This window comes from Dufourea novaeangliae, unplaced genomic scaffold (genome assembly GCF_001272555.1).
Source record: "Dufourea novaeangliae isolate 0120121106 unplaced genomic scaffold, ASM127255v1 scaffold286, whole genome shotgun sequence".
Taxonomy (NCBI): Eukaryota; Metazoa; Arthropoda; class Insecta; order Hymenoptera; family Halictidae; genus Dufourea; species Dufourea novaeangliae.
The window spans coordinates 1170-22689 of NW_015374181.1; the positions used below are offsets into that span (position 1 = coordinate 1170).

The 21520-nt window shown below is 36.6% G+C and overlaps 1 protein-coding gene across 1 annotated transcript; it reads left to right on the forward strand.

The window, feature by feature from the left end:
* The first annotated feature begins 9537 nt into the window (after positions 1-9537).
* LOC107192124 (tyrosine-protein kinase hopscotch) lies at positions 9538-19378 on the forward strand. The gene is made up of 12 exons (XM_015581320.1): positions 9538-9710; positions 10152-10450; positions 10884-11243; positions 13448-13651; positions 13979-14253; positions 14589-14913; positions 16190-16579; positions 16725-17101; positions 17331-17527; positions 17607-17891; positions 17968-18305; positions 18991-19378. Exons 1-12 carry the CDS (start codon positions 9609-9611, stop codon positions 19322-19324), a joined length of 3486 nt encoding a protein of 1161 aa, XP_015436806.1. The 5' UTR covers positions 9538-9608; the 3' UTR covers positions 19325-19378.
* Positions 19379-21520: the final 2142 nt, after the last annotated feature.

Consider the following 21520-nt stretch of genomic DNA (forward strand, 5'->3'; position numbering starts at 1 on the left):
TTTTCATTTGTCGACCAGCGGAAATAGATTTTGAACTAACAACGATTTTTCGACTTTCTTGTATATATGTGCACAGGGATAAGGAAGGAAGGAGTTGAAGGATTTGAAAAAAAGTACGATCTTCGTATTATCAAAAATGTTTTATTTTAATGAAAATAATTATTGACATATATGGGGCGGCTTCCGGCCGCCGCGCCGTCCACCGCGACGGTCGCTATTCATGATTCTTTTTATCATTTTTTTTATCTGAAATAGTAAAATAAAAATTAGATCTTATAATAATGATACTCGTACATTTATATCGGTAGTGGGCAACTGTTTGCTCACGATCATCGAAAGGAGAAATTCCAGCCGCGCGATACTCGTGAACGATCAGTTGCCCACCTCTGATACCAGAAATGGATAAATTTTTATTTAAATAAAAATGTAAGAGAATGACCGAATAAGAAGGTGGAATTGGTATTTCTGTGCGAAGGAGGTCACGCACGTAGCATGCGCTGGTAGTCAAAGCAGACCGACGAGTGTTGTTATGACTGGGACCGACAACGATGACCCGACTTAGGTCACTCTGAAAGTCACCGTCGGGTGACGATCGAAAAACGAATAGACAGACACACTTTGTCGTTGGTCGTCGGCTGTGGCGGTCATAAACCAGCTCTCGGTTCTTAGGCAGGATTATCGATATATACGTATGAGTGTATTATTTTTCTAACAATAAAGAGACGGTAAAATCGCAGCCTTTCACGTATAACATTTTTATTTTCTTTAACAATTCAGAAGTGGGATAACAGTCGCACGCCGCGTAATCCGCGAAGTGAAGTGTAAGTGGTGCACACAAACGAAAAACAAAGTGTTGATACCGTGCCTGTTTAACTTTGTGTATTGAAATACAGTTACTGTTTTCCGTGTTGCTTTATTGCAACGTGAAGAGTGAAATATGGGCCGTAAGTAAGAGAAGGAAGAGTTCTCGCAGTTCATCAGTCGAGACCAAGCAACGGGAACGCATCGAGCAATTAGAAAAGATGATCCAAGACGTACAACGTACCCGACCGTTGGGACAACGTTCGAACATACAGGCTGGGGATGACAAAATGATTCCTGTTTTTGATCCAGCGCAAGACGAACTGAAGGTGGAGCGATGGGTAGAGTACATCGACGAACTGGCTGAACAATATGAATGGGACGGGAGGTCTATCATGAGATTGATAGCAGGACGACTACGAGGCCATGCTCGCACGTGGTATGACACCACCAGACAGGTAACGGCTACATGGAACGACTCGAAAAGTGCTCTCCTCCAACTGTTCCGTAAGTCAGTACCTTTCGACAAATTATTTAAAGATGCCGCAAATTACGAGGCTACGCCGGAGCAATCGTTAGGTGATTACTGTTTTTCTAAGCTGAGTAAGATAAGGCTGTTAAATATTGCTATCCCCGATAATCATATTATCGACCTAGTTATCGGCGGAATAAAAGATGAAAGTATAGCGCGGACAATACGATCAGCCCAGCACACCGACGCTAATTCGTTGTACGCGTTTATGAATACCATGGGCGTAATACCGGCGAAAATCACTTTCCAAATAACAGCTTTTGTTACACAATTCCGGCATCGTTCACACAAACCGGGACCGTCAAATGCGCCTACAAAAGTAGATCAAAAGATGGACAGTCAATTAACTACGCGACCGGTAACATGTTTCAATTATAACAAGATGGGGCATATCGCAAAGAATTGCGTTAAACCGCGAGGCGAGTGTACGAACTGCCGACGGCTAGGACATGAGAGCAATAAATGCCCATCTACCAGGAACGCTTGTGTAGTAACGGTATCGACAAATCCAAAAATCAACATTTATGAACAAAAAGTACATATTAATAACTATAAAATAAAAGGGCTGATTGATACTGGCAGCGCCTGCACGATAATCCGCTCATCTCTTATTACTAAATTCAAAATGCACGTACACACTACCACGACCGTCGCGTTGAAAGGATTTTCGGGACACACTGTTCTTTCAGATAAGATAGTACACATCAAATTACGAGTACAAGACGTGATCGCAAATGTAGACGCGTTAGTAGTACCAGAGGAATTTGTGACACGCGATGTAATCATAGGCAGAGATTTCTTAGATCAGGACCACATCGTAATGATTAAGAAGCAACACCAGCTTGTGTTGAAGACTGTCGGGAACACGGCGGAAGTCTTTGAGATAGTGGACGGAAAAGATCACAGCGGAGAACTCGACTTTGGGAATATTACCGCGAAGGAGAGACAGGACAGCACGAAATTGCTTGATGAATTCGGCGATAGAATATCTCGGTCTCTGCGAGAGCTCGGTAAAACAAACACGGCGTCCCTTGTAATAAGATGCATGACAGAGACACCGATAACTTACCACCCGTACCGTATGGCCAAAACAGAAAAAACAATTCTTAGGGATATGATAAAAGAATTACTGGACAACCAAATAATTCGGGAATCACACTCACCGTACGCGAGTCCGATTATCCTAATAAATAAGAAAACCGGCAATTACCGGATGTGTATCGTCTATCGCAAGTTGAATGCGATTACAATTAAGGATAGATACCCATTACCTAGGACCGCTAAAAAATACTATTGCCTATCCATACCTTGACGTTGTTATAATTCCATCAAATAGCGTCGAGGAAGGTTTGCGGCATTTGCAAAGCGTCCTAGAAAAATTTCGAGCGCACAATCTTACGCTTAAAATAAGTAAATGCGCATTTTTCAAATCACGGATTGATTATTTGGGACGAGATGTTAGTGAAGAGGGAATTAGGCCGGGCGAAAGGAAGGTTAAGGCTCTGGCGCAAATGCCAGCTCCGACGACCGTAAAACAAATTAGGCAGTTACTGGGTTCGGCCAGTTATTTCCGAAAATTTATTCAGGGATATGCAACACTTGTGGAGCCTCTCAGCAGACTTACTCATAGGAGCGAACCATGGGTTTGGAGGGATCCGCAGGAACACGCGTTCCAAGAAGTAAAAAGTAGGTTGATGACCCGACCAGTCTTAGCGATATTCGATCCAACCCTGGCAACAGAATTGCATACGGACGCCAGCTCGTTAGGCGTAGGCGCCATGTTAATGCAGCGTAAGAATGACGGAAAAATGGTAGTTGTAGCGTATTATAGTAAACAAACTACGTCTGATCAGCGGTGCTACCATTCGTATGAATTAGAAACGATGGCGGTAGTATTCGCGTTACGGCATTTTCGGGTATACCTATTAGGACTCCATTTTAAAGTGATCACTGACTGCAATGCACTACGGACTACACTCACAAAAAGGGACTTGCTACCTCGCGTAGGACGATGGTGGCTTGAAGTTCAAGATTTCACGTTCGACGTTGAGTATCGTCCAGGAACTAGGATGGCACACGTGGATGCGCTAAGCCGCAACCCGCTGTCTGTCGAATTAGAAGTCGACCGTATAGATTTGACCGAAGCTGACTGGATACTGGCCGCACAACGACAAGACGAACAATTGAGTAGAATCAGAACTATGTTGGCAGGCAAGCGGACAAATGACAGTAAGCAGTACTTCGATAGCTACACCATTAAGAATGACAAAATTTACAGGCGCTTGGAAGATGGATCTAAGGCATGGGTGGTACCTAAAAATGCTAGGATGCAAATATGTAGGTTATGTCATGACGACGCAGGACACTTGAGCGTGGGGACACGAGGGCTGGAAGGGTCTCGTCCGGGCACGTCGCCTGGGCGAGAACTCCGATGGAGCTGATGTTCCACCAACACCCGGGCGAGCTTGCTCGTCCGGTGCGGGGAATTTCGGCGAAGTTGGGGGCCCGACCGGCTCAAAGTCCACTCACCGCACCTCCACGTGGGGTCCCTGGGCCTCCGCCCCAGTAGTTGGATATCGCTTCTGCGAATACGAATTTGCTGGGCGCGGAGGGCGAACGCGGTGAGCTGGCACACAATAGGAAAACGGCGACGACAGGGCAAGTCGGGAGTGGGTTGGCCCGCCCGCAAGGGCCAAAAAAAGGACTATGGACAGACAAACGAAAGGAACACACGTTTACGGTGCAGGGGGCGTCGGATCCCCCAGTACCGGCGCGGAGGGTGGTGGCCGACCGGGCCCCCCGCGTCGTTATCCATCGATCGGGAGAACACTGTGGTAGACCACCAGGCCACAGTGTTCAGCAATGCGACTGGTGAAGAGGCGTCAGGGGCGGGCACTTTGTCGTTTTTTTTTGTCGTTTTGACGTTCCCTCCCACGTCCTCGTCGATGCACCGGGTCCGTTGGGGTCGACGGATGTGTCGCGCGGGCCGCGGCCGACGCAGCGGCCTAGCACGGGCAGCACGGACGTCGACGTCGACGTCGACATGTCGGAGAGCGACGACGACTCCGATGCGTCGGCGTCGACGGTCTCGGCGGCGTCGGTCAGGTCCGACGCTGTCGGGCCTGGCGCGGCGACAGGCCGCAAGCGGGGACGCCCACCGACAACGGGCGAGTACGTGGGCCTGGCGGAAGCCCAGAAGTGGCTCCGGGAGCGACAGCTTCAGCTGGAGGCAGCGGTGGAGGTCGCGACGGTGCAACCAAGACCGGTGCACAAGTCCCGTAAGCCGCTGCCTTCCGAGGCCGAGCTTGCCGCAGAGATGCGTTGGAAAGGAAGAAGATGCGCTGGTAGTCAAAGCAGACTGACGAGTGTTGTTATGACTGGGACCGACAACGATGACCCGACCTAGGTCACTCTGAAAGTTACCGTCGGGTGACTTGATCTAAATTTTTTGACGATAGTTTATTTCTTCTTTCTGACATAATCTGTCCAACTTTGGAAAATATCTGTTCTGATGGAACAGATCTTGCAGGTGTACATAAATATTTTTCATTAATTTTTTTTAGTTCAGGCATTGTGTGGCCATGTGTATTCTAAAATGCAATGGGATCACTTTTAATACTTTCGTAAGGCAGATCTAAATATTGCCTTGTTATGTTTGTTGCGGTTTCTAAAGGTGTAGAGCATTGTCTAGTTAGATGGGAAACTTTATCAATAGAAAAATTCCAAAATCCTGCATCCTGATTAAGTGGTTCTTCTTCTTCTGGGTTTGTACGTCTATTCTCATGAATTTGCACGTTGGTTAGTAAATTCTGAAGTTCTGATGTTAAAGTTTCTATTGCTCTTTGTACATTTCCTTCCCTTTGAAAAATTGCTGTTTTAAATCTAGGGTCTATTATTGTAGCTGTTAATTTAATTTTATTTGTTTCTATGTATTCAAATCTAATATCAGTATTGTTTAACAGGTTATTTTTTAGTGCAAGGCCAGGCATTGTCACAGATGTAATATTTTGGATGGCGTTTTCAATTCCTTTTATTAATGGCATGATTTTTGAAGCTGTAGAATATTTCTCAGCACACAACTCTACAGTTACATATTCTATTGGTTTCAATAACGGTATTATGTCTTCTATAATGTCCCATTGTTCTGATGTAAGGATTGTAGGACATCTGGATAGTGATACCACAGTTGCCGATAAGGGACTTCAAGCACTTGAAAAGCAAACGTTGACGAAAAGAAAGGGGCTTTTCCGGACAGAAGAATCGTTCTTCTCAGCTGGCGAGCATCGAAACCTTTTTGTAAAATTATCGATTCAACATTAATAGTTACGACTTATTTATTTGCATTTTTATCGTTTTTTCTTACAATAATATTACTAATATCAATTAATATTACATAATATTAATGTATCAATATTAATAATAAACGTATTAATATTATGTATAATAAACAGTAAAATATAATATATATAAATCTTCGTAAAAGAATTAAAGAACGAATCTTTTATTTTCGTTAGTAATTCTAGCCCACCCCTGCTTCCTCTAATGTTTAGAGTTTTAGATGTTTACATTATCAAGTGACAGAGTCGAATTCTGAGATAATACGTTCTAGTTGGTTCGTCTTCTTTTTTAGTAATACTTAAAATTTCTTATTAATATAAAAGAGGCAAGAAAGTATTCGTGCACTCTAAACAATTAAATAAACTTTTCAAAATTAACGATCTGACTTTTTCGGAGAAATTTAAACGATTAGTTTACAAGGTAATGCATAAAAAAATATATGGAAAAATTACAATTCGTTTGCATTACGAAAAAAATTATCAAGATCCAGTCAATAGCGATCAATAGCTCGATAGTTCCAGCGACTAATATTATTCGCCTGAAAGTAATCGCTTCGAGCGACTAATATTATTCGTCTGAAGGTAGTCGCTTCAAGCGACTAACATTATTCGTTTGAAGTTAGTCGCTTCAAATGACTAAAGTAGTCGACGATTAAAAAAATTAGTCGACTAAAAGTAGTCGTTGGTTACTATCGACTTAGTCGATAGTTTTTAGTCGATGGTGCCCATCACTACGTTCTCGACGCGATGCCCCACAACCTAAGCGCGTGAGCAACAGTCAAGAGACCCTGTGCGGATCCCAATGCGGCGGTTTTACTTTTTATTTTTAATTATTTTATAATTTCACTTTGTAACCTCTAAGTAAAATAAAAAACTTAAAAAATATTAATTTGTGAGGCATTTAAAAAGAAGAAAATAAATGTTTTCCACTTCAATATTTAAATTTTGTATTCTATACATACATATTTTGTGTACACACAAATTATTCTTACAATTAGATGTTACTATTGCAGCACATAGATATAAAAACATTCGTAGCAAAGTCCCATTAGATTAATTTGCGCTTCTGACAACTGTTGCATCTGCTCCACGTAGATACGATGTTGTACAGTTGTTTTATATCGGAAAAAAAATAAAGACATACAAAGCATTATAGTCATAATTAGAGTAGCGTAGGATAAAATGTAAATATTATTAGAAACTTATCTTTTTTTGTTGATAAAAATATATATCCGTCGCTGAAAATGTAAAATAAGGCGAAATAAATACACGAAATAGATAGATGCGAAATAGACGCGAAATAATGGAACTGTAACTGTATCATAATTTCAAATTAGTCCGATAAGATCAAAAACTAACCTATTCTTGTTCGTACACGTGCAATGACAACTGTTTAAAGTTTTGCGAGCGTGACGAACTTGCGTATAACTGTCTCCCCGACATGAGACTTACATGTCTGTCATCGACAGACATAGTGCGGCAAGTCTCGTTTGTAGCCTTTAAAGCTGTGCGCACTACACAAATAGAATTTAGGAGCTCAACTCCTATTTTAGTGCGTTTTTTCGATTTTACGTCGGGGAGGATAGAAAAGACTCTTTCGGCCTCGGCATTCGAATGCGGGTAAACATCGTACAGTATTTAAAAGAGATCGTAGAGTAGGGAAAAGTAAACTTTTCTGTGGATTTTCTAGTTTGCAGATGTTTACTCACATGTCATCAAACGCTATCTTGGCCCAATTATCCCTAGCCAACTTGGAAGTTTTGACATACAAAAAGTTCCACTCTTTTTGTAATTCCGTTGTGTCGAAATGCCCTAATCGTTGTGCGACCGCCACCAAATCCTGACATGCTGATTCCCTATTGATAGTTCCGAATACATTCGACGCTTTCAACACTGACAACTGTTTCAGAAACTGATGGTCATGTGGAAGACGTTTCCTGATTTCATTACTTACGGTAACATAAAACCGTAAGCAATTTTCACATGCCATTAAGGTAAGCCAGGGTTTTAATCTTGAACAGTTCTGCAGTTTTACTCTCAGCAGAAACTTGTATAATGTAATGAAATCTGTCTGGGTCAGCCTTGTTGTAATTAAATTTGCTGAGTTTAATGATTCTGAGATTGGGTAAGTTAAACTCTTCTATCTCATTTTTAATTTCCTCCACACTGAAATTTCCCTTAATGCCTTTAATAATAAGTGATTTAGGCTTCATGTTCTTCGGGGTGAACGTGTAATGCTGTACATTATCTTCCTTCAATTTGTTAATTATCACTTGATGATCATTAATTGATTAATATATATATAATGATTGTTTTTATTAATTTCTTTAATTGCAAACGCTGATTTATGAATCTGTGCTGATTTAATACTATTTATTAAAGTTTGTATATCAGAATTTACTGTATAAATTGGGGGAGGTTTTGAGACTTTTCTTAAGTTATTTTCCGTGTTTTCTGATTCTACAGCATTATCTTCTAAATCCATTTCTTCAGCATTAGATAGAATGCTGTATGGGTTGTTGCTCGTGCTAGGGATGTCAGAGGATGAATCCCCCTTTATATTGGCGACTTTATTCGATTTCTTCGGATTTTCCCATTGTTCCGATATCCCTTCAGAATTCGCTGCATTGCTCACATTTCCTGACACTTCCGCTAGAGGCGTTGGAGACTGGTTTTTCCTCGCTGCATTGAGGTTAGGGGCAACCTTACTTTTACAACTACTGTTGTTTTCTTTTAAAAATTGTTTATAAAGACGGTCAAGCTGCAGAGAATGGAGCTTTGGAGCTTTTAACTCCCTCAGCTTGATTGAGGAAGTAGCTATCTCATTTTCTTTGTCCGATGACTGGCGACATGCATCGCTTCGAGCCATGCGCCCGCGATGGATCCATGTTACCCACTTTTATCAACAAAAAGCAGTATAAGTCCCGCAAATATCATATTAACTTCACTCACAATGAAAGGCACTGTTATAACTATTATGACTTCACACTAATATACTGAATTTTTAACTATAGCAAGTAATGAACACTAAAGATTATCCCAGTCTGATGTTCTACCGACTGAGCTATCCGGGCGATGACAATCGACATTGTATTACAACATTCTCTGTCCACCGATTGTTACGTCCAAAGAAATATTCGTCCGAGGCCTTTGATTTCTAAAAGAACCACGCTCCTTCAGGGTTCTCGGATAACTGCCATCCGTTTCCCTCCCGACCCAACCAGAGGTTCTCCGTTATGACATCAGTACATAAATGGATGACTACATAGATGCGTACAAAACTTTAAACCAGAATATCCCAAAAACAAAAGCCCATTTTACGGAAACCAATGAGGGTTTGGTAAAACTGTATGTGTACTACAACTTGTTTATAGCGTCATTCCAAAAGCGATTAGCCGACTTGTAAGTTTCCCTTGAAAGTGGTAGGAGACCCTTTTCCTACGCTATTTTTTTCCCCTAGCGGATGCCAATTTGCTTACACGTTGGGTATATCAATCCGTAAACTAGGGATATCATTAATTTGAAATTTACTTTATCGTATAAAGAATAAATTAAATAGTAAAACTAGCTTATTTATCACGGAAAGATTAGTTTTTATCATACAATATATATAATTTAAATGTAAATAGTTCCTTTTTGTCTCGTTACTACGTAACCTCTGTAAATATGCTCATTGCATTCTTTCATTTAAATGATACAGAAATGGTAAGAATAAATAATCTGTAATAACTGAAACTATATTTTTTATACAAAATTTTTGTAAAAGTTTAGTGATGACTTAACCTGTGATCAATGTACGTATTTTCATTATCTATATATGTACAATGTATATTTTTTAGTGACATGCGCACTGCTATATATCACGTTTGTAAATAAACAACGGTAGCTTTAGAATCGCAAAAATAAAATATGAAAGGAACGTGTAATTTTTACCAAAAATGGAAAACGATCGATTAGCGATTGTTTACGTTGCAAACGAAGAAAAAGAATTGACTTTTACAGTTAAATATGGTCAAACAATTGAAGATCTCTATATCAAGGTAAACAAATTTCAGACAATGCATTTTAATTTAGATGTCCCAATTATTGTCAGATTAAAGTCAGTTTCTGTTTTTGACATTTTGCAGAGTAAAAAATAACATTTTAGAAATAGTACCACAAACGTTTATTATTAACAATTTGAAGAACTTGACACAAAATAGAATTTAAATAATTATAGTGTCGCATACTTGGAAAGTTTAATATAAAATTTATTAAAACCTAAATTAAAAAGCAATTTTCAATTTTGATGTAATTGATGAATAATGCAAATGTGCATTTCAATTAAAATTTAGATTGTATTTATTACTTTATTACAAATTTAATTTTTGGTTTATCAGGAGTTATATGTATGTACATATTATACATTTGAAGTTATAAAATCATGAGTATTGTTTTCTTTCTGAAGTTATATGAAAATGAAATGCAACATTAATTTTTAGGTCTGCAAATCTGTAGGAATAGGACCAGTGGCCAGACATCTTTTTGCTCTTAGAAATCATTACACAAAACTTTGGTATCCAGTAGCGCATCGTTTAGAATCAAAAGACAAAAATAAATTTGACTTTAGACTCAGATTTAAACCTTCAAGTTTACGCCGGTTAAAACAGGTAGATGTAAATGCCTATGACTATTATTTTCAACAGGCACGTTCAGATGTTATGGACAATAAAGTACCAGATATTGTGTATGAGACACATAAACAAGAACTTATTGGCCTTGGTGTCAGTGATATGTATAGGTATTTATAATTGATTTAATGATTTATTTATGTACATGATCATGTCAAAAGAATAATAATTAAATGTCCAGTCATAACTGAACAATAATTCATTTAGTTCTTCTAAGTTGTTATTAGCTTTTATAACTGCTTTTCTTAAGTTAGCCACATTGGATTTAATTATACTTTAGAATCTTATTATGTATTGATGTTATTACAATCTTATTTCATTTTTTTTTTAAATTACTTGCTTGAATATCATTTAGAGATTGTAACTTATTTAATGTTCACAACTTATAATTAGAACTCCTTGTAAAGTTAAGATAAATTTAAAATAAAAATGTTTTAGTATGATGTTCATTTTCATATTACTTTATACGTCAAATATATATGAACTAAAAATTTGTTGTTTAGATAAAATTAACACTTTTTAATATATTTCAATTTTTCACAGGGTAATGTTAGAGAAAAAAGTACCACGAGAAACAGTGGAGTCAGAATACAGAAAATACATTCCAAAGGAATGTATAAAGCGTCATGCTTTCTTTATTAAAAAACCAATTCATAATGCCCTTCGTAAGATTTCTGGATATGATGCAAACTATGTTAAAGAACAGTATCTGAAACAATTTGAGTGTATGGCACCAAACTATCCATATGAAGAATATGAAGTTTTGATGGATAAAGGTCTCCAAACTCCTCCAACAAAAGTGACTTTGAGAGTTAATGTAGATGCAGTGAAATATTGTGAAACAATTGCTACTTCTTGGACTACATTGTGTGCAATTGAAGATTTATGTTTTGTTTCTATAAGGTTAACAATTAATTAATTATTTCATACATACAACAAGATATTTAATAGAATTATCACTTTATTACATCGAAAGAATTCAGTTCAGTGACATACATACAATGACATACAGTTTTAAAATCATTGTAGCTAATTTACTATCACCCAATTTCAGGCAATATGAAATAACTGCAAGCTTTACTGAGTATTCAATAATGTGTTTTAAATTGCTTTAATATCCTTGGGTAATAATTAGGGGTGTGCGGATACCCGAGATTTCAAGCTTGACCAAGCGTTCGTTATATACGTTTAAGCAGCCTGACACTTCGGTTCGGATCGAAAGAAGTCTGGTGGGATCGACAGAAGCGTCACTAACCAGCGAGCGCCGACCAGTATCGCGAATAATGAGGGGAAACGCGAGCGCGACCGAGCCTGAAATCTCGGGTAGCCGCCTGTACATTTTGCGGTAACGTTCTTACCTGTATCTCCACCAAATCAAAGGTGTAGAATCCAACTTATTCTTGCTAATTGTTCAATCGAAAATATTGTTGACTAATATTACATAATTTAGGGAGAGTTTAAGATGATTGTACCAAATTTTTTTGCGAAACCTTTTTTTTCTTCAGTTTTCAAGGTCACCTTCAGTTTTTTTTATAGATAAACTTATAATTCTTTTACGACCGTCTTTTAGCAGATACTATTTATCACTTTTACCAATTTAATTTGAATGCTTAATATTTTAAACTACTTCAAAATACTTAAATGGGAAAAAAGATGTACAAATAAGTGGAAAAAGAAAAATTTGTTTCCTTATCATAGAAAAATTTTATTTTCGTTTTAATTTTTAAGAAAACATTGGTCAGTTCGTCTAACAAACGAAAGGAAAAAAGCGACGTTGACGGTCATAGCAGACATGCGTACAAGATACTACCAAACGCATTGAAACCTAAATACGTTTGCATATCTTACTCTTAATTTTTAGTTTTATTTGATCGTTACCAAACCTTCTTCTCCGTGCCGTCATAATGCCCGTAAAACAAATCTATAACCGCTTAATTTTTGGTAAAAATGTCATCTTTTGTAACTACATAAGAAGTGATTAACTTTTCAGTATTAACTACAGTCCCATAAGGCTCGTGTTAAAATGAAATTTTTATAACGCTTCTTTTTTATCGTCGACCTTGCGATTTTTTGGTAGCATCCGTAAAGTTGAAGCTTTTAAGAATGTTTTGTTAAATTTTCAACTATATTTATAATTATTAAAAATTTGCGGGAGCCACCTTAAGAAACGATTGCTTTGTTCTACTTATGACGTCTGTATTGATGGCTAAGCATGCATCTACAATTTTCAATTGAACAGCTAGCAATAGAATAATTTTAGCTGATCGCATTTCGTGGTCCACTCTGTATATAAAATACTAAAGAAGTATATGAAATGTACCAAGTTACAAAAGCACATGTATGCTTGGTATCCCTATTGAAAATATTGTAAAAGTTAAATGAGGGAGCACCAAACACAGAGTATCAAAAATGTAAGCAAGCTTGTAATGTGTCAACAAGTATCAGTGCGTTAATGTTAATTGTGACATTGAAATTGTCCAAAAATTAATTTTTTTTAATGGTACTCTCAACATTTTTCTATCATTGTAGGGCATGAAAAACTTTAACCTACCCATCTTCACTTCATCAACCCTTGAATGGCCGACTAAAAACAGCGACACGGCAAGCCGAGATTGGGTCACTTTGACCCATATCAGACTTTTCATTGTACCTATTTAGACCTACTATTTCGGTGCATAATATTATCGAATAATGCTTACGATATAAAGAGGAAGGGAGTTTATGAAAAAAATGTAAATATTTTATGAATACATATACCATTTATTTTATGCACTGCAAACGTAAAATGATTTATCATTGACTGATGTAATGTCTCCATCTGATGATACATTAACGTTATGATTTTGTTCACGTTGCACAAATTCACTAAATCCAGACATAGCTCGTTAGATTTTTTCTTCCTACTGCATGCTGGAGACAATGAAATTCTCCACACAGTCAGTGTTTCTGTTACAGTGACATGACTGAGCCGTGTAAACGAATGCACTTGCCATTTTCCGTTACACTCAAAATATAAGCATGGATCAAAGTGACCCAGTGTCGGCTGGGTGAGGGTTAAAAATAATTAGGAATCAATAAACAGGAAATTTTTATTCATTGTGTTCTAGGCAAGATAATACAGTAGAAATTTCGAGAAAAAATGGTATACCATCATACCTGAAATTTGCAAAGAATGCACTTTTAATATCTTTCGTTTCTGCCTTGGATGGATATTATCGTCTAGCAATTAAATGGACATTTAATTTATGTGGTGAAATTGTTACACCTACTTTGGAAAAACTGCATAAACTCAAATGTCATGGTCCAGTTGGGTAGGATTTAATTCATTTCAATTAACATTGTCAAATTTTATTATTATTGCAGCAGCATGATTATTTTTCTAATTCGTAGATTCTACATAAAATACAATACGCTCAATCATTATCATTATATTTAAAAATGAAGTTTGCAAGTGTTCAAATCATGCTTAAATAAGAGAGTATTTTGAATCAGTATTGTTCTATGTTAATTGGTATTGATATATTTTTAAATATTTACAAAATTAGCAATACCTAACATCAGTAAAATATAAAAATATTTGAAAATTATAAAAAATAAAGACTATAAAAGAATAATCAAAGAATGGAATTATATTTTAGGCAAGAATTCTCGTACGCGAAACTTCAACAGAAACGTGCGAATAAACCTGGCTCTTATTTACTCAGAGAAAGTGAAACGGAATACAATGTATATTTCTTAGATGCATGTAACAAGGAAGGAAAATTGTTTACAAAAAAAATAGAAGAGAGAGTTGACGAGTTTGTTATTACTGGTATTTCTGGTCGTTATAACTCATTGGCACAATGTGTTGCATCTTTCAAAAATTCTGAAGGACATTCATATCTTACAGAATGTTTACCACCATCAGAATATGGTAAATTGAATTCTTTTTTTTACTTTTATTTAAAATTTTTTCTTCAAGTAGTTTTTACTTTCACTCCTTTCTAAATTTATTCCCTTTTCAACAGATTTTTTCTAATATTTTCTATATTAAGATGTACATAAAATTACATATGTAGATGCAATTTTAAACCAGTCTTTTAATTAAAAATTTAATTTGTATATAACCCCTTTCATAATATTTTCACTTAATATATTTTTATATCTATCACTTACATCACGTATGCTGTATTGAATTTAATTTATTTTTGTCATGATACTAATTTTATTATGATACTAATTTAATTGTATTTTTTAATTATGTTTTAGACAAATCTTCATTATTACTATGTGCTCCTGAGAGTGCAGTCAGTGAAGTTGCAGCTGACGAAGAAATAGTTGCTTCAGTTTTAGAAACTGGACCACGTTGTGTACCACGAAATCAACTTGAAATTTACAAGCCATTTTTAAGAGCTACAGGAATTCAACATTTCTCGGCAACAGCCCTTCACAGAGGAATTTGGAGATTAACTAAGGGAAAGAAATTGGAGGTTGCATTGAAAATTTTGAAACAGCAAGAAGAATCGAATTACACCAAAGAATTTCTAGAACTTGCCGGAAAATGGTCTCAACTGCGTTCTGGGACACTTGTAAGGTAACTGACATAATGTGTTTATGATATAGTTTCTAATCGTTACGTTCTGCGTTGCGGTTGTGATCTTTTAATGATTTGGATCTTGGCTCGGTCAAAGTGCTAAAGCACTCTGTCAGACATACACGCAGAATATGTGTTGTGCTTACAAGGGAAGGTCGTGATTTTTTAACGGGACTAGGCTCAAATCATAGAGGCCGATGAGTATAAACAAATTGTAGAACATTCGACCATTATGGCCAGTCATTTTTGTATAAAGTAGCTTTAAACATTAAAATGTTAAAGTGGACCAATTAGTTGGTTTTTGTTTTAAATGAAAGGATACGATAGTGCGAACAAAAATTTCTCTATCAATCTATGGTACAAAAAGTAGGTCATTACGTTAAAAAAAAATCAAGGTGATCTTGAAATCTCTGAAATGCCTCCACCCACCAAAAAAGCATGTACCTTATAAGATGTGCTCCTTGACACCATTTTAGTTCCACGCCATAAAATTTTCATAAAGTGTACCGTTAAGTCATTATTCAAGGTGATCAAGTTAGCTGAAACACCCTGTATAATGCAACGATAACAAAATTTTACCTTCAAATTCAAGGTCAAGGTTAATTTTGCAGCATGGTAGCCGCGACATGTAATTTCTTGACACCTTATACATATGTATCTGTGATAGTATTTCATTTGATTTTTATGAAGACTTTAATTAGAGAGAGATTACATTCTTGAACGTAATTTTTTCGGATCGTGGTCAGCCACGGATAAGTGAAATCGCGGATACGGGGGTCCTACTATACAGGTTGGTCCACGCAATTTGAACAGTTTAAATAACTTCAAAAGTATGTATTGCAAGAAAAAAATTTGTATACAAAAATTGCATGGTTTAGAGGGATACATTATGTAGTGTATATCATTTTTTTTATACATGATAGCGTTTCAGAGATTTTAAGATCAATTTCGTTATTTTAAATAGAATGCTATATTTTTTATGCCAAAATATCGAAGAGTGTTCAATTCTGAGCAAAAAAGTATTCACCTCCATTAACTCTAAACCTAATAATGAACGAATAATTTCACTTTCTTTCTCGAAAAAGTACTGTGCGTAATATCAAGTTATTGAAGTTATGCAAGTTATTGAAATAAGTCGAATAGATAATAAATGTTAAGTGCGGAAAAGGGGGAATTTTTTTATGAAATTGACTTCGAAATAAATTTTCTTGAGTTACGGGTCAATTACCTTATGCGTTACTGTATGAAAGAACTAAATAATCTTTATGTTACGTAGGTTATACGGATTAACAGTCACACCAATGATTGGAATGGTTTTGGAATTGGTACGACATGGTCCACTCGACGAATATTTACGTAGTTCTTCTTCGCAAACTATTAAAACTGTAGATATGGTAGAAGCAACAGCTTGTTTAGCTACTGCACTTTGGCATCTTGAAGAAAACGGCGTAGTTCATGGTAACATTAGGTGCAATAAACTCCTAGTACACGCACACACTAATAACAGTTTCGTAGTGAAACTTGCTGATCCAGGATTATTTGTATATACGGAGACAGATATTCACTGGCTGCCTCCAGAAATTTATAATGATCCAGAACTAGCGAGACATAGTTTCCAAGCAGATGTTTGGGCTGTTGGAACGACAATTTGGCAAATCTTCGCTAGGTAAAACCATTTAAGCAGAGTTTGAAATAAAAGGCCTCTTTTAGTAATTATCAAGGAATATATAGTTTTAATAGTGTAATGGCTATGCTGTGACAGACCATCATACTTAATATAGTATTTTAAATTGAACATTTATTCGTTTCAGGGGGATTACATTATTAGACTTTCGAAATGCTGCTTCTATGAAGAAATACTATGAATCTGGAAAACGTTTACCTATTCCAAACAGATGTCCTACAGAAGTTTATAGATTAATGCTAGAATGTTGGGGAGATTTGAGTGGTTCTAGAAAACAACCACAGGCCATTATGAGAGATATAAATCAAATTTTATATCAGGTCTACAATTCTCGTAGAAGTCATGCTTATGCAACAGCTTTTCCTAAACTGTTTAGTTCTGAATTTAAGAAATATGATGAAGATAATTCAGATAATGCTGATAGTGCATCAATAAACAGTGATTCAATATCTAGTAGTCTGGATACAGAAAATACAAGTCTTCCTTGGAACGATACTGATGGTAGTAAGATACAGTAATTTATCAATTTTGTTGTTTGTTTAAAATTAATGTTGCATGTACCCTAATATTTAGATCAATGAAAATCATTTAAGCATTTGCAAGAGTAGTAAGCAAGTATGAATTTTCGTATATGTATTACGCTAAAACCCTTGGAATGTATTTTCATACGATTTTGCTTGATTTTAACTACTAAAGTCAAATTCATTTTGCAATTGTTTTATTTAAATTTTAGGTACGCAAGGTTTAATAAATATCAATGAGAACTACATAGGTAGCACAGAAGATCTTTCTGCATATTTTGGTTGGTTATCGAGTGCAAGACGAGACTCGGAAGGTTGTTCAATCTCTCAGAACAGCATTTCTAATATGAATCCCATTGAACACTCCACTCAAACTCTTCGAATAGGACATCCTGGCAACTTGAGTGAGGTAATGTGTTAACTAAATGTGCTTCTTATCGTTGAATTCAATAGATAAAAAACGTTTTATAATATTAATATGAAAATAGGTAATAGGAAGGAATGAACCAGGAACAGGAGAAGATTGTGGGTCTAGAGGAAGCAGTAATGGTTCTTTAGGTCAATTGAGAGGCATATATGAATTGGACATAGATTGCAATGTAATTTTGCAAGGCAGAATTGGTCAGGGTTTTTATGGAGAAGTTTATAGAGGTATTCTTGAAAGAGAAAACGGGAAGGATATAGAACCGCAACAAGTTGCTGTAAAAAAATTGAAAACCAGGGCACTTGAAGCTGATATACAAGACTTCGAAAGAGAAATTGCCATAATGAAGGTATTTTAAATACTAAATGACATTACATAACATTTAACCTAATTGTATGCTATTTTATTTTTAAAATATAACTTAGACTCTAAAACATCCGAATGTAGTGGAAATTCTTGGAGTAATATCAGAGCCAGAAGTTTGTTTAGTAATGGAGTATGTGAAACATGGTTCACTGCAAAGTTATCTAGCAATTCACAAACAAGAACTGACACACAGAAGATTGTTGGGTTTCGCATTGGATATTGCAACGGGAATGGATTATTTGGGTAGCATGCGCATTGTTCATAGAGATCTTGCTGCAAGAAATATTTTAGTTGCTGATGAAAGTAAAGTTAAAATTAGTGATTTTGGGTTGGCCCAAGTTACAGGGAAGAACGATTATTATATTTTGCAGACGGATCGTGGACTTCCTATTAAATGGTAAATATAAAAAAACTAACTACAAATTAACAATTAAAAGTATCAAAGAAATCAATATCTTAGTACGGGCTTGAGAAATCACTGCTCTTTTCGGCCGATTTTCAAAAGCAACGCCCCGACGCCCCTCGGGTGCGCACCATATGAACCGTGGGTAGCCCATTAGAGCGACAGTTTGTATCAATAGGTTTCCATATCACAAATAATTAAGACACGGAACATAATACTAAATGTCGCTTTTCGAAGTGAGGTTTGACTTATTCCAAGTTGATAGTTAATAATCGCTTATTAATTAACAAGCACTGGTTCTGATTACAAATTGTCCATTTTTAAAAAGGAATAATATGGTAAATACAATAGGACCCCTGTATTCGCGGGGAATTGGTTCCAAGGCCGTCAGGACTTTCGGAACGGATGTTTCTAAAACATCCGAAATTTAAGCCTTACGAATATCCTAGGGATGTCCAATACGGACGTAGGACATGCAGATATAAACTTTCGCGGTGGCCGAGACGTTGCATGTGAAATTTGGCCGTAAAGAGCAGTTAATTTCCAAGTCTATCTTAGCATATAAAAGATGGACAGTGTTAAGTTGAAATTTAGTTAATCAGATTCTTTAAATTATTCAAACATAAAAATTTGCGGATAAAATATCAAATTTGATATTTCAAGAACATTTATTGTTTAGGTATGCACCTGAGAGTATTAGGGATGGAAAATTTTCTACTCGATCAGATGTTTGGTCTTTTGGTGTAACAATGTATGAAACGTTTGGTTTTGGTGAAGAACCTCGTTTACCTGGAGTTGACTCAAGCACAGAGAGTCTTCAAAATGATCAAGAGCAAGGAAGTACCGAACTGTTAGCTGCATTAGAAAGAGGCACGCGTCTTCCCTGTCCTTCCACTTGTCCACAAGCTATTTATGTAAAAATTATGTATCCTTGTTGGCATTTGCAAAGTCATGAAAGACCAGATTTTGCAACTCTTTGTAAATATATCAGAGACCTCCTTGCTGAATACTAAAAACTAAACCTAATTTGAAAAGATGTAAAAAAGAGTAAAGTATATTAATATGTTCGCCGCCATGTCGTTGACATATACCTACGTAATTGTGATTATAATTTCAGACAACAAAAGGTACAAATTATCAATGTATTCGTATACAATTAAATATTTCACTATTAGGGAGAATTATGTGGACAGAATCCAATGTTGAATTTGTTGGATCTGCCGTGTACAGTAATCTGGCAGTAAACGTGTTTAAGTTAATGTTTATCATTGTAAATTTCGTAGAATTATTTCATTTAAATTTTCTCAACAAATTTCAATTCTAATACATTTGCATTGGAAAAAGTTAAATACCTCCTTATACATGTATTTATAATGATGTGATCGGTAGTAATGTAATAACGGTAAAATATTTTAAAACCAGTGCAATTATGAAATAGTTATGAATTTTAAATAAAAAGAACAATTATACATATAGTCAGGAACACAAAAGGAGCACCACCGACTAGGTATAGAATAGACCTATCATCCAATGCTTTTTTCTGTCCCACGTTCATAGCCCTGTTACCATTTTAGTGTCAATACCCGACGTTACCGATAAAGCATGAATTCTGAGTATTATTAGCACAAATGAAGTGTTATATATTCCATTCATATTACGTGTATCTATATGATTTCACGAGAATAAAAATATCCGATGCTTCAGTTTAAGGTTAAGGGATAAATATGACAGTCATGAAACATGAAACGGAAAAGTATATATTTTTTCACTTAACTACAAGACAATTTATTCTAAATGCATCGTTAATTGACATTTTTATCAATGTTACTTTTTACATGTTCTTGTTTCATTCGTTTTTATATCTTGCTTTACATTTGTATATTTGTAACAGATAAATTCAGAATAGATGTAGTTTCATAAATAATTTATTAAATCTACCTTTTGGCCGGCGGCTTACAATTTCCCTTGCGGGAATGCCTTACCGTAATGAGCCATCTCGTAACCGCGGGATTCCGGGAATCGGGTGACGTTACGGCGTGCGAGCGAGAGCGATAGAGCGAGCCGCGGTATCGGTGCTCTCCTTCGGTGTTGACGCGTGCCGAAGAATTTCGGTGGTCTGTGGGGGGTGGTGTGCGAGCGAGAGAGTACGGTAGAGCGTGCCGCGGTATCGGTGCTCTCGGTCGGTCCAACGCGCTAGTGATGTTACGTCACACAGTTTATTGACCTAGCCGTGTACGCCGTACCAGGCCGTAGCATCCGGTGTTTGGGTCGTTCAAGGAGGAAGGTCGTTGAAGTCGGCAAAAACAATTCAACACGAACAAACCTGCGTACGCCCAATACATAACGGCGTTAGCTTCCTCACTTTCTCGTGAGCCGTCGCGGAGGGTGGGCGTGCGTCTCATACTCGTCCTTTCTCTTGTTACTAACCCATTGTTTGTTGCAGGCATTCGACAACCATCAATTTATTTACTGTGCATATTGTTGTGTCCCCTCTCTTGTTACTAATCCCTTGTATGTTACAGATGTTCGAGAACCATTGGCTTCGATATTTATCTTCTTATGTACTGTGATTCATTTACTGTGATTTCTATACTGTGATTTATTTACTGTGCATATTATTAATTTATTTATTGTGCACATTGTTGTGTCCCCACTCTTGTTACTAATCCTTTGTATGTTACAGATGTTCGAGCACCATTGACTGATATTTATTTTCTTATGTACTGTGATTCATTTACTGTGATTTATTTACTGTGCATATTATGTATTCTATGTGTATTGTATAATGAAAAATATTTTTCCAAACAGTTATTCCATCGAAAGAAGACATCGATCAACGTCTACATCTTCAAAGCGTGCGTCTACCACTGCGTTAAGTTACTGTAAGTTAAACTTAAATCATAATTCGATATTCATTGTTATATTCATATTCATCATCACATCGTTTATTATTAATTTTAGTCTATCTATTAATAGACTTAAATTGTGACCATCCATTGTGCATACCAAGTTATTATTAATTCATTTTGCTCGTTGATTCTCTACACAGACTTGGGGTACGGGCAGTGGGTCTGTACCTATGGTACGGGCAGTGGGCCTGTGCACTAAGACTGTTTGCCGATCCCTCTGGTTTCTATTGAGAAGCCAGATATCGGACGTGTTTAGTCTTTGCCTGGTAAGTAGGATTTGGAGAAAGACTCGTGCGTGCC